This window comes from Diospyros lotus, chromosome 12 (assembly GCF_014633365.1).
Source record: "Diospyros lotus cultivar Yz01 chromosome 12, ASM1463336v1, whole genome shotgun sequence".
In the NCBI taxonomy this organism is placed as follows: Eukaryota; Viridiplantae; Streptophyta; class Magnoliopsida; order Ericales; family Ebenaceae; genus Diospyros; species Diospyros lotus.
Genome location: NC_068349.1, coordinates 12242964 through 12257061, shown reverse-complemented (window position 1 = coordinate 12257061; position 14098 = coordinate 12242964). Strand labels below are relative to the sequence as shown.

General features: G+C 32.7%; 1 protein-coding gene across 1 annotated transcript; it reads right to left on the bottom strand.

Moving 5' to 3' along the window:
* Positions 1-9681: 9681 nt before the first annotated feature.
* On the bottom strand, positions 9682-11013 carry LOC127787002 (uncharacterized). The gene has a single exon (XM_052314824.1). It carries the CDS (start codon positions 10667-10669, stop codon positions 9863-9865), a length of 807 nt encoding a protein of 268 aa, XP_052170784.1. The 5' UTR covers positions 10670-11013; the 3' UTR covers positions 9682-9862.
* Between the last annotated feature and the right edge of the window lie 3085 nt (positions 11014-14098).

The window sequence follows — 14098 nt, the reverse complement described above, 5'->3', positions numbered from 1 at the left end:
ACTTTCCAAAGATACTCGAATAAATCTGCCATTAATTAAGCCAGCTTGTTTTCTAACACTCTTTCTTAAACTGATAAATATATATTATTTATTCTTAGCTCAGAAATTAATGTCTAAAACTGAGGATTGTCAATTTGCTTTGTGAACACATTTGTCACTGGGGAATCTGAAGGCACATAAGGAGTGCAAATGAGACCATTGTCTAGTTTTTCCTTTATGAAATATTTGTCAACTTTAATGTGTTTTGTCCGGTCTGTTGTATAAGATTATGTGTTATGTCGATGTTTGATTTATTATCATAGTAAAGTTTCATAGGACCATCCTACTTAATAAGTCTACCAAGATAATTTTTAACCATAATAACTTAGTGCAATTTTATATACCTCATTTAATGAAGTAAACATAACTCCCGTCAATTTTGTGGGGCCCAATGTTTTGAATACCGAGCTTCTTCCTCATTCTCTCTCTTTTCCTCTCCTCTCTCTTTTCTCCCACTACTTCTTCTCCAACAAGCCTCTCGCCTTCTTCATCTTGCTTCGCCGCCTCTCCATTGCATCATCGCCAATCGCCACTTCATCCTCCCTATTTGTGGCAGTCGGCGTGCGAGCGGCAAGGCGAGGCAGCAACAACGAGGAAAGGAAGGCGGCGAGAGGCTTACTAGAGAAGAAGAACGAATGGGAGAGAGAGTAGAGAGGAGAGAGAAGAGAGGCACCATTAGTTTTTTGATGGGGGTTGTGTTCACTCGGGGTGAACAAAATCACACTTATAATAACTCACATATCCCTCGTGCCACAACTCGAATTTCAAATTCAGCATTTTACCTTGCCATCACATTTTGCTTCTTACTCTTCCAAGTGACTAAGTTTCCTTCAAAAAATGTGCAATACCCAAAGATAGATCTCCTATCTGTCACTGAACTTGCATAGTTAACCCTAAACCCTAAACATCTGTATAGGCTTCAGGTGCAATCTATGCATGCTTCTTGAACAATATTCCTTTCCTTGGAGTTCTTTTTAAATAGTGTAATATTCTGTAGATTACTTGTAGATGTATTTCCTTTGGATACATGAATTGGCTCACAACACTCATTGCATAGACAATGTCTGGGTGTGTGTGAGATAGATAGATCATTCGACCAATTAATATTTGATACATTTCTCTATTTGTTGTTGTGTCACCTTCAACTTCCCCAAGTTTGTGATTTAGATCTATAGGTGAGTTGGCAGGCTTGCATGCCAACTTTTGTGTATCCCTCAAGAGATCAATAATGTACTTTTGTTGAGAAATGAAAATCATTGTCTTGGATCATGCTACCTCAATTCCTAGGAAGTACTTAAGGTGTTTGAGCTCCTTAGTTTTAAATTCCTTCCTCAAGTGTTGTCCTAGATTTTGACTTTCTTATTGATCATTCTCAGTTACTATAATGTTGTCCATATATACATGAGGATTGTGACTCCATTTGAACTCGAATGTTTGATAAATAGAGTGTGGTCTTCTTGACTTTGTTTGTAGCCTATGCTTATCATCATTTTAGTGAATCTCCTAAACTAAGCTCGATGTGACTATTTCAAACCATACATTGCCTTCTTAAGTTTGCATACCTTATAATTAGCAACGTTTCTAGTGTAACTAGGTGGAATCTCTATATATATTTCTTCCTAAAGGTTTCCATGTAAAAAGACATTTTTCACATCAAAATATTGAAGGGGCAGTCAAAATTTACAACTAAAGACAAGAGAATTCTCGCCATGTTCATTTTTGCTACATGAGCAAAAGTTTCTTAGTAGTTTATTCCATACGTCTGTGTGTATCCTTTTGTTACCATCTTTGCTTTGTACATTTCTAATGTACCATTTTCCTTGTATTTCAAGTTTATGCCCACTTGCACCCTACTAGTTTCTTCCTTTTTGGAAGATCTATAACTTCCTATGTATTTTCTCCACGGCACTTGTTTCAACATTCATAGCATTTTTTAATTCTCACAGGATAAAGCCTTATAAAAGGTATTGGGAATTGTTACGGTGTTTAAATTTGTGAGGAAATATCTATGACAAAGTGAACATTTCACAAATGACACAAACTTAGAAATTAGGTATCATGGCTATTTAGTACATTCTCTAGTTACCCTACTAGTTTCTTCCTTTTTGGTAGCTTTATAACTTCCCATGTATTGTTTTTCTCCAAGGCCTATATTTTAACATTCATAACATTTTTCTAATTTTCATAAGATAAAGCCTTAGAAATGATACTGGGAATTGTTACAACATTTAAATTTGTGAGGAAGCATTTATGACAAAGTGAGCATCTCACAAATGACACAAATTCTGAAATTAGGTACCATGGCTATTTAGTACATTCTATGGTTCCTTTCCAATGTTAATAGGCAAATCAATTTCAAGTGTAGATTGAGAAGAATTATAAGGTATTACCTCATTTCTAGGATTTGAGTCTGATGCTTGAATCAGCTTCCGTTTAGGAGCTAGATTTTTCCTCTCGAGTAGACTAGAGAAAATATATTATTAGAAGCATCCTCATTATCCCCACCTAAGGATATAGGTTCTAGTTCAAGATCATATTGGGCTTTAAGTTGAGGTTTAGGGTATCACTGATGTTGCATAGTTGTGGGTAGGTTTATAAGGAAAAAAAAAATCCTTATCTTCCATAAGGAAAAAAATCCTTATCTTCCATAAGCGTCGTCTTCTTTTGAAGCTAAGGTTGGGTGAAGTATGGTACTGTCTCATCAAATGTTATATCAGCTTAGATGGGGAATTTTCTAATTGGTGAGTGATAACATTGTACCCCTTTTGAGTTAAAGAATATCCAACAAAGATAATTTTGAGAGCTCATGGATCCAATTTCCCAAGGTTTTGATCATGAACATGGACATATGAGACACATCCAAATATTCTAGCAATAATATGGTTGGTTATACTTAGACTTGGATAAAACTGTGATAGTACTTCCATAGGACTTTTGAGACTCAATACTTGGGTAAGATATTGGTTGATAATATGAGTGGCTGTGAAAACTACTTTTCCCCCATAATGTTTTGGAATATATCCTTGGAATAGTAATGCCCGAATTGTGGAAATGAGATGACTATTTTTTCTTTCTGCTACCCAATTTTATTTGGGGGTATAGACATAGGATGATTCATGAATGATCTATTTTCTCTAGAAAAATTAAAAAAAGGTTTGATTGAAGTAATCTCTTTTTTTTTTTTTATATGAACCTTTTAACTTGGACACCAAATTGGGTTTTTATCATGATAAGAAAGTTTGGAAGTGCATCACTAACTTTGCATTTGGATTTGAGAAAAAAAATCTAAGTAACTTTGGTACAATCATCGATGAATAACAAAAACCAACGTTCTCCTGAAATATTAGAAATTTTGGATTGACCCCATATGTCACTATGAATCAAATCAAATGGAATAGAGCTCTTTTTATTGATAATGGGAAATGATGCATTTGTGTTTTGCAAACTCACACATATCACAAACAAAAAGTTTATTGGCTAATGCTTTGAACAAGAAAGGAAACATAATTTCAAGAGTTTTAAAAAAGAGATGACCAAGCCTATAATGGCGATGCCAAATTAGGTCTTTATTGGTGGAATGGTGTTAATCGGATAAGAGAGTTAGGTGATGATTTTGCTTGCTGATGTTTGGTTTCTAAAAAACACCAAGATAGTACAATTCGTCATTTTCCTCAGCATTCCCAATTATCATTCTTGAATCCTGGTCCTGAAACAAACAATGAGTCGAGAAAAATATGACTTTGCAATTTAAATCTCGAGAGATTTCAGTGATAAAAACTAGGCTTGTGAACAATTTTGAAACATGGAAGATATTTTTAAGGGTGAGGTTTGGACTAATTCTTATATCTCATATTCTAGATACTGTAGTGGGTGAACCATCTACAATAGATATTTTCCTATTACTTGGACAAAGAGTCTATGTGCTAAAGTTTTGAGAGGTATCACATGATTAGTGCCTCTTGAATCAATAATCCATAGGTTTCTAAAGGTTTTTTCTAAAACATTTAAACCATGAGAGATTGGAAACTTACTTGAATATGCCAAATGCCAATGAACAAGTACTTGAAGGTTTTTCAAGAGATGCCAAGAAGTTTCGCAGTTTCTCATCTCATCTTTATTGAAGTCCTTTGATTTTAGGGTTTTCTTTTCTCCCTATTATGCTGACATCTAGTGTGCTTGCCTTCTTTGCTACTTTTACTGTCCCGTTTGTCCACTTTTGTTTCCCCATTCTTTATTAGGACGTGGTTTCCCATGCAATTTCTAGAACTTCTCTTGAGTATGACTTGTTTTTTACAATAGGTGAGGACCATAAAGAGTCATTGTCTTCTTCATTTGTAGACTTGGATTCGGTCTTCCAATGTTCATTTAGATTGTGTCTCCTAAATCAATAATCCATGAGTTTCTACAGGATTTTTTTGAGACATTTAACCATGAGAGATTGGAAACTTACTTAAATGTGCCAATGAACAAGTACTTGAAGGTTTTTCAAGAGATGGTAAAAAGTTTTTTAGTTTCTCGATCTCTTCTTTATTGAAGTCCTTTGCTTCTAGGGTTTTCTTTTCTCCCTGTTGTGCTGACACCTAGTGTGTTTGCCCTCTTTTCTTCTTTTGTCCTCTTTTATTTCCTCACTCTTTATTAGGTAGTTTCCCATGCAATTTCCAACACTTCTCCCAAGTTTGTCTTGATTTGTTACAGTAAGTGCACCATAGAGAATCCTTATCTTCTCCATTTGCAGACTTGGATTAGTCTTCCGATGCTCATTTGGACCACGATTTGTAGTCTTTATTAGCATGGCCAAATGTTCCAGTGGTTTTGCTTCTTATATCACTTATCTTCTACTCTTTCTCGGCCAAAATGATAGATACTACCTCTTTGAGTGAAGATAGATATTTCTTACCTAAGATGTGGATTATTACAGGATCAAATTCTACATTTAGTCTTATCAGAAAGTCATAGGTTTGATCCTTCTCAATAAACGCCTTTAACATGGCTACATCCTCACTATCTTTCATTTGTATTATCCGATATTGGTTGATCTCCTAACACATTCAAAGGGATGTTTAGGCAAAATTGAAACATATCTCATTCCCATCTATTAGGATTTAGATGGGATTTAACTGTCACTCCTTTTAAATAAATTTGTCAAGTACATATAATAATTTACGGTTCACATTTATTAACAAATTGATATTTTTTATTCTTTGAATAAATTTTAAATACTTATCAAGATAATTGAAAATTGAAAAGCTTGTACCCTTGGAGCAATTTAATTTATGATAAAAAGTGTGGAAAACATATCCATCGATCGACTATATATATTTGCCTAAGCATAAACATATCCACTAAGTATCAATCTAGAATAGATCTTGAAGACAACTTAAAATATTTTTTCTTTAAGAGAAATACATACAAAAGTAAAGATGACATTTTTAAAATAAAATTACTCACAAAAAAATTGAAGTTACATCCTGGCTTCTAGAAGGGATCAATTTTAATCATTTAGCATTTGAGCTTAATTTAGTTTTTTCTTTTTTTTTTTCTTTAAGTTAAGATACTAATGAAGTTAAAAGAATGTATAAATTTCACTCCATCCTCTAAGTTTTAAAATTTCAGTTCTATCCATACCATTTGTGATTTAAATTTACAAGTTCAAGCTTATTAAATAGATTTAGTGAGGAAAAAAAGGTTAAATTTTATTTAACAATTTTGAGATTTGACAGAAAGACAAAGAAAACATTGATATTTGAGAAATGATAATAATCTTTTCTATTTTCTTTCTTCCATTTTTATCTCCCCTATTTATATGATAAATTAAAAAATAAAAAAAATCTAGTAGTTCATCAATTTTTTTTTTTTTTTTCTCTAGGTTGACGATGGTTAAACTATAGTTGAAGTAGAGAGACCAACTAATAATTGGATTTTGGCTAGTTCACCATAAGAGAGAGCGTGTCTATAGTTTTAAAGTCATGGGAGGTCTTTGTCATTATTTTATAAATGTCAAAATATTTTTTATCTTTTTATCAAGCCTCAAGAGAGTTGAGTGTAATTTATTGAAAAAAGATATTAAGGGAAAATTACAATAACCACCCTCCATATTTGACATAATTGTGAGAACCACTTTCAAAAATAGAAATAACCTTATATGTTGTTAAACAAAAGGATAAAATGGTCATTTACCTTTCATTCTCTCTCATTTTTTCTTTCTTTCTCATTTTTTGCTAATAATAATAATAATAAAAGAAATAACTAGTGGTTGCAAGCATTCAATGACCACTAAGTTATTTAGCAAGAGAAAGAAAAAAAAAAAAAAAAGATGATGAAGCTCATTTTCGGTGAACCCAAATACATCTTGATTTATCGTGGATGAATCCAAAGTCTAGGTTTATTTGTAATGGACCCAAAAACATATCATGATAAATCAACAAAGGTTAGTCTGTTCATCACAAATGAATCCGAACATGTGATGAACATTTTTTTAGTTTATTAGAGAGTGATATGCCACTACAATAAAGATCTATGATAAACCAAGAGGGAAGGAGAAATAAAGCGGAGAAAAAACAGTTTAATTCAAAAAAAAATGAGAAATAAGAAAAATATTTTTGAACATAAAGATAGAGCTGGCTCAACGAAGTTGGGGGCTTAAGTAAAAAGATTTGTCGAGACCTTCTTAAGAGTATTAATTTTTTTTATAAAAAAATAAATAATATACTTTTTTACACAAATATTTCATCATTTTATTAAATAAAAAAATTAAAATTAGATCAACTACAAAATATAATAATTTCTTAATAATAATAAATATTCAACTAAAATATAATGTCTCTGAGATTAAAAAAAAAGTCAAATAACTTACTACAATAAATAAAGAAAAACAAAATTAATTTTTTTTTAAACTCTAAGAAGATCAATGTAAATAAAAAACTATACATTACTGATTCTTTTATAGAAGGAAACAAAACAAATATTAAACTGATAGAATTAAAAAGATAAAATTCATTAATAATGAGCAACTTTTCATTCTATAAATATGTTTTAAACTATGTTTATCTTTATATAAAATTAATTTTTCTTGTCTTTTTAGATGTAAAATTGTTGATTAAATCTCCATAATCAAGTTTATCTAATAAATTATGTTCAATAGATAATGTTTTATGGGAAGAAGGAAAAATTAGGAAAGGTAAGTGGGTTTTATGGGATATTGGGATTATGGGATTTGAGAACAACACCCAACAACGATAAAAAAAATTGAAAAATGGAGAAGGGAAATTAAAAAGATTTATAATATTTTGTATTTATTTTTTTAATAAAATATTTATTATTAAAAAAATAATATATATATTAATTTTTTTTAAAATTAGGAGTCTTCCAATTTTAGAAATCTTATACCACCGCATATATGACTTTACTTTTGGGCTAGCCCTCTATTTTAGTCATTTGTTAATGTTTAATAGGTTTAGAATAGCATAGCATTAGAATTCAAGAATAGTGTCGCTGTATTTTCTTAAACATTAGAGATAATTTTTACAATTATCTTAAATCTCAAAATTATCTTATAAAATTTATTTTTAAATTTAAATTACAAAAAAATTCTATAAAAATGTTGAAGAGTTTCGAGTAAAGTTTACAGTTACGAGAATGACAAGATTTGGCAATAGATTTTTTAGTTTTACGTTTTTGTCACTTAATCACTGTCTTTGTCTTGGTTTTCGTCATTTCTCTATGCTGCGATCATTGTCGTCGCCTCTTTATGGCTGTCGCCCATCATATACTTGAACTTTCAATTTCCGAAATCAGAACATTTATGTTTCATGTAAACATAAATTTTGGGGGTACATTTTATAAATTATTTTTAAAAGTTTGATTAAATTACACTTTTGATTATTTTTTCATTTCTAGAAAATAACATCATTTTCTTTGAATTTTATAAACGGGGATTGCCATTGACAAACACATGTTAATTTTTTTTTTCTAGATTTACAAAATACCCATGTTTCCACACTATTCTAAAAATAAAAATAACAAAATAAAAAATAAAGAGAAATTATATGTGGTCCCCAATGTCATGGCAACCACATGCATATTTGGGAACCTGGATATGTAGGGTTTTAAGTGAAGCTCACCAAATATCCCAATCAAGAAAGAAAGGTTGGGGGATTCTTGTGGAACCTCGTTCATAGTTAAAACTCACTGGGTTTTAAAATGGTTTCATTGGAAACCTGCCCCTTACCCTCGGCATCATGAGAGATAGATAAAAAGAGAGATTTTAATTAGAAACCCAATTACAAGTTAGGGAAAGAAAGTGTTTTGTGTGTGTGTAGAGGACGATTTAACCTAGCTTTTTGTGTTGAAGTTTCAATGAATCTAGATCAATGAATTCCCATTTGATGACACTCCAATAAGAAAGAAAGAGTATGTACGTGTTTGAAAGTTTGTTGAACATAGATTTTTAGGTTAAACCGATGATGAACTCTTATACGATGAAACTTTAACTACAAAAGAGAAAAAGAGAGTATTTGAAAGAGGTTTAATAAAAAACTTAGATTTTTGGGTTAAACGTCTAACAAATCTTAATTGATAAATCCTGATATAGTGAAACCTTAATCGTGAGAGAAAGAGTCCTCATTTGTGAATTTTTTTCATAATTTTTGACGTTTGATCGATTGAACCATATCGATTTCAATTAAAATCTAAATGGGTTTGATTTTACAACCACACAAAAAATAAGAGATGAGAGAGAAGTTGGAAAGGAAGAGAGTGAAAGAGACGATAGAGATTGGTCCAATGATGACCATTAGCTAGCTGTTGATCGTCGATGTTTTCTGTTATGTGGGAGATGCAAAAGAGAGATTAAGAGAATAAAAAAGAAAAGGCGAAGATGAGAAATTAAAGAATAAGAGTGAAAGAGTAATTTAAATATTAGGCAATTTTCAAATGGGTCATGATCTCTTGAGTTTGAATTATTTTGGTAGCTATACCTAATTTTTAAAAGTTTAATAATTTATTTGATTTATTTTAAAATTGAATAATTAATTTCATTCTTACATTAAAATGTAGCGACGAATTTTATGTTTTGACTTAAATTTTAATATTAAAAATGTCATAAAAAGCATGCGCTAGTAATATTTGCACAATTACGATTCATTTTGTTGCCTTCTTTTAAGATATGATACCTTTTTTTAAAAATTTCAGTGAAAATTTGATTTTATATAAAATTATTAATTATGGATCAAGAAGTTTTACTAAAAATCCGAAATTTAATTTAGAAGAAAATAAAAGTAATGTTTCCATTTAATGATACCATTTAATGAATGAGATCTAACAGTCACATCATATCCGAATTCCGAATCATTCATTATGATTCTGTAATATTTTTATAATCTTTTAATCCAATCAAAGGATTTTCACAGATCCGTAGAAGTTGCTGAGAGCATAATTATATATAATACTATAAACAACATTTTAAGAATATGATTTTTTATATAAAAAGATTGAAAAAATCAAAGTGCCATTAAGAAAGAGATTTTCAAGGATTGAGAGTAATTTAAGGCTCCTAATACATTACATTTTATTTATCTTTTAATATGTTGAGATATCAAAGAAAATATATACTAAAAATATATAAAAATCAAATAATCTATTAAGTAAAATCTTCACCTTAAAAAAAAAAAAAAATTATTTTTACATTGAGCATTCACAAATGGCAACGAATTTGTAGTGATTGCCAATACATTTGTGAATTTAAAATATCAAATAAAAAAAAATTAGGCTCATGAAAATTGGGCAAAAAAGGAAAACTACTTCTTGTCACTATCAATATATGTCTTTACAATTTGTAGATGATGAGAAAACAAGGCAATACCGCACGCGAGTCAAACACGAGCAACTCGCCACCGTTCCCACTCACCGAGTCAAACCCCTTTCTTTCCTCCAACAAGGCGTCCAACCCGACACGCTTACACACCCGACCCGCAATCACCCTGCATACCAGCATTGCCCTCCGCCCCCTCCCGCCGCCGGCGGACTCGTGGGCTCTGCCGCTCTCCGCATACGTGCATATCGCCGTCCCCTTCCCGCCGTGGAACCTCCACGAGGCACCACACCCGGCGTCGTAACCCGGATCTCCCCCTGTCGAACCCAAGCAGTGGAACCTCATCACCTCATTGCCATCCGCCCTGCAACGCGCGTGGTCCTCTTGGACGCCGTCTGCGGCAGCCGCCCGGGACTTGACTCTCTCCCTGTACTCCTCAAACCGGGTCACGGTCCGGGGCAGATTCTGGACCTTGAAGACCATCTCGACCCGACCGGAGAAGGCCTTGGGCGACCACCTCGTGTGGAAGATTATCTCCACTACGTTGCGCGACGGGTGGCCCCCCGGCAGCTCGGTCAGCGCTGGCAAGATTGCCTCCGGAGCACGTGAGCGCCGGCGGCGGGTGGCATCGTCGGAACTGGGTTGTCTCGGCGGCGGCGGTTGTTTGGGCATCTTCCTAGGATTCTGTTTGGTGGGTTCAACGACATCATTGAGGCTTACACTTCTTCTGCAACTTGAAACGGTAGTGGTAATATGGTGGTGGACGACGTCGTTTACTGCTCTTGATTTGCATTGCAGAGACTTGACCCAGCCAGTCGCCATGAACGTCTTCCTCAGCGAGCCTTTTCTTCTGCTTCTTCTTCTTCTTCTCTCTCTTTTTCTCTACATATAATAGTATATAATATGGGGCTTGTTCTTCTTCCGCGTCTTCTTCTTGGATATGGATTTTGAGCTGGACGGGGATGAAATGGAAGAGATATGGCCACGATATATTAGAAGGGTGTAACTATATTGGGAGGAGATGACAAAACTGCCCCAATGAATGTTGGAAAATAACAAAGATGGATTCTACCAGTTCCCCTCTTCATGGGCTTTCTGTCTTTTCCGGAAAAACCAAATTTCATTTATTAAAAGGATACAAGAAGTCATCAATGGCGTTTCAGAGAGAGAGAGAGAGAGAGAGAGAGAGTAGGGGATGGCCCTGGAATCCGCGAGCAATTTTAAAAAGGGAAGGCATTTCATGGACATGAGTACACATGATTTATTGTTATATTTTATTGTTACTTTTAGTTTTTTTACATGTTATATTATTAATATCATTATTCCTAGGTGGGAATTACTTAAAATGTTCAAAATAATTGTAAAAATTATTTTGATGTTTTTAAAAAAATACGAATACCTTTCAAATTTGATATTACTTAACAATTTTTTTATTTCTTATTTAACTATAGGTAAACATTAAAAATAAACAAAATACTTTTTGATATTTAGACACTCTTTCATCCTTTCTTATTTTTCTTTTTAATTTATCTCTTTTCTTAGACACACACACACACACACTCTTGATGTGCAGTGGCGGGGGGGGGGGGGGGGGGGTGGCTGTTTGCAGCGGCCAAAGCTTCTGTCATCTCTTTCTCTTTTCCCCCTCTCTCTTTCCCTTTACAATGCTGACTACGAAGGAGACATTTGTTCTCTCTCATCTTGTAGCTAGATTTGCGATGATGAAGGTTCTAAATTCTAATTCTAATGAGGCTCGTCGCAAAAGCCGGTGAGGCTGAACACCCCCCCCCCCCCCCCGTCCTTTCTCTTTCACGGTGGTTACCGGTCATCAACGGTCACTAATTGTCTTTTTTTATAATTACGTCCAATTTAAGAAATGAATATTAACTTTTTTCTTGGTTTTTAATCAAAATGTTTATTCAGATAATATTATTATTATAATAATAATAATTAAAACGAAGTGTATGATCAGTATCAGGTGCCCAAAATGAGATCTTGGTTCTGATATTGGAATCATCACATTCGACAATTTTAAAAACCATCCTCTCTCTCTCTCTCTCTCTCCGCCTATACCAGCATATCTATACAGGAGCGTGCAAAGTTTTGGGAGGACAGATTTTTTGACAAATTTTACTTTTAAATAATTTTTGATAAATTCTATCTGTTTTTTCATAGAAAAGCTTTAGGTTTTATAAATATGCATAGCTTACTATATATAAAGCAAAAGCAAAAGCAAAAGCAAAAACATATACAGATTGCCTCAAACTCAGTATGCCATGTGCTAATTATACAACCTTCAAACATTAATATTTCCTTAATTACTTCGTATTTTGATATTATATTATATATAACGCGAATATATAAATTAGGTAAATAATCTAAATAGGAAATAAAATAAATACAAAAAAGTTATAAAAATCTTTATATATATATATATGTGTGTGTGTGTGTGTGCGCGCTTAATTACTAATATACATGGACAGTGAGACATGAATACATCTTTTCATGCAAAGTCCCTTTCGACACTGAAAAGGACTTCTTCATTAGCATTAAGGTATTATAACTGTCGGTCGGTAAGACGCTTAACAACCAAATTGAAGTCTTCTTAGCCAAGCTGCTGCTGCTGCTGCTTTCGGTTCTTCCACGTTCCAACTAATCGATCCTTAATTAATTTTGGAGTTCAATATATATATATTATTCCTTGCACACAAAGCGACGGTTGCTTCCTTCCTACTGATCTCTTCCAGTACTCTCTCTAGTAGTTTTCATATTCATAACACAAACAAACAAACAAACAAACAAACTAATTCTCTCACTCATCATTACCAACTTCCTAGATAGATGCACAACACTTCTCCTTTTATTAGGGTCCAAGATGCTCATTATATTGTTATATGTAATTTAGTTTTTAATTTTATAAAGAGACTATTTTCCCCCTCAACACATAAAAAAATACTTTTTAAGTATCATTGTTCGCAAGGCTTTAATTTGCCACTCTCTCTATTTTAATATATATATTAAAAGAAATATGAATCTCATAAAATATGAGAATAAATATAATTTTGATATCATATTATAATAAAACATAATGAGTCATGGGTTTATCAGTCAAATACATGTCAAACCAAGTCTAAGTTCAAAAATGTGGAAGAGAAAGATAAGTTCTTTTAAGCAATCAATGTTTTATCACTCAAATACATATTAAATCAGATCTACGTTTAAAAATATGAAAAAGAAAGAGATATACCTTTAAGCAATCGATGTTGTGAACCCAATGAGAGTTCTTAAATGGTTCGATAAAATCCTACCTCAACATTTGAATCCAAATGACTTTGCCATTAAACCCTACCTCTACATTTGAGTTCAATTGAACTCTAGAATAGAAAAATGACCTTACCTGCAAGTGGTTGGTAGTAGAGTGGCAACAATTTGATAGCTAGAGAAAGGTGAGAAGAGAGAGATAGAGTAGAGTCGGTGGCGATGCCAAAAAAGAATAGTTGGTAGTGACAAAGATTTCGACTGAACTAAAAAAAAAAAATAAAAATGAAGAAAAACTTTTTAAATATAAAAGTATTTTGATTATTTTTAAATATTTATCTAAAATTAATTAATAACAAAAAATTTAAATTTCAAAAATACTCATCATATTTTCTCAACATTAAAGGCGATCCTCATAATTTTACAAAATATCAAAAAGGTTGTTTGTAAATTTTTCTCGTTGGTGGTACGTAGGAATGTTGAAATGGTTTAGCCATTTGCATGCTCCATCGTTATTGGATGGTGAAGATCCTTCTCTCCCAAAGTGCCCATAGCCAGGGGCCCTTTAAGTCAGATACCTTAATTCGTTTTGGTTTATCACACAGGTTGGAATTGGCCAAGTCTGGCAGACAACACCAAACACGTTAGTGCAATTAATTAGTATTTATATAAGTTCGTTTTAATTATATTCATACCACCAAGGCTATATATATATGAAAAATGCTATTAGTACGTACACCTTTGTGTACATCTTAAACTACACAAAGATGTATCAATGCAAAAATATCCCTCTGAGGCGCATAGATGCGCGTGAGGCGAATGGTATTTTTGTCATTGATACACCTTGTGTAGTCCAAGATATACAAAAATAATGTACATATAGCATGACTATATATATATATCAATAGAAAATTATTATATAATTTGTTATAGAATATATATCACTTCTCATCTTCCAATCTAATTATATACTAGCATGGGTGCTAATATATA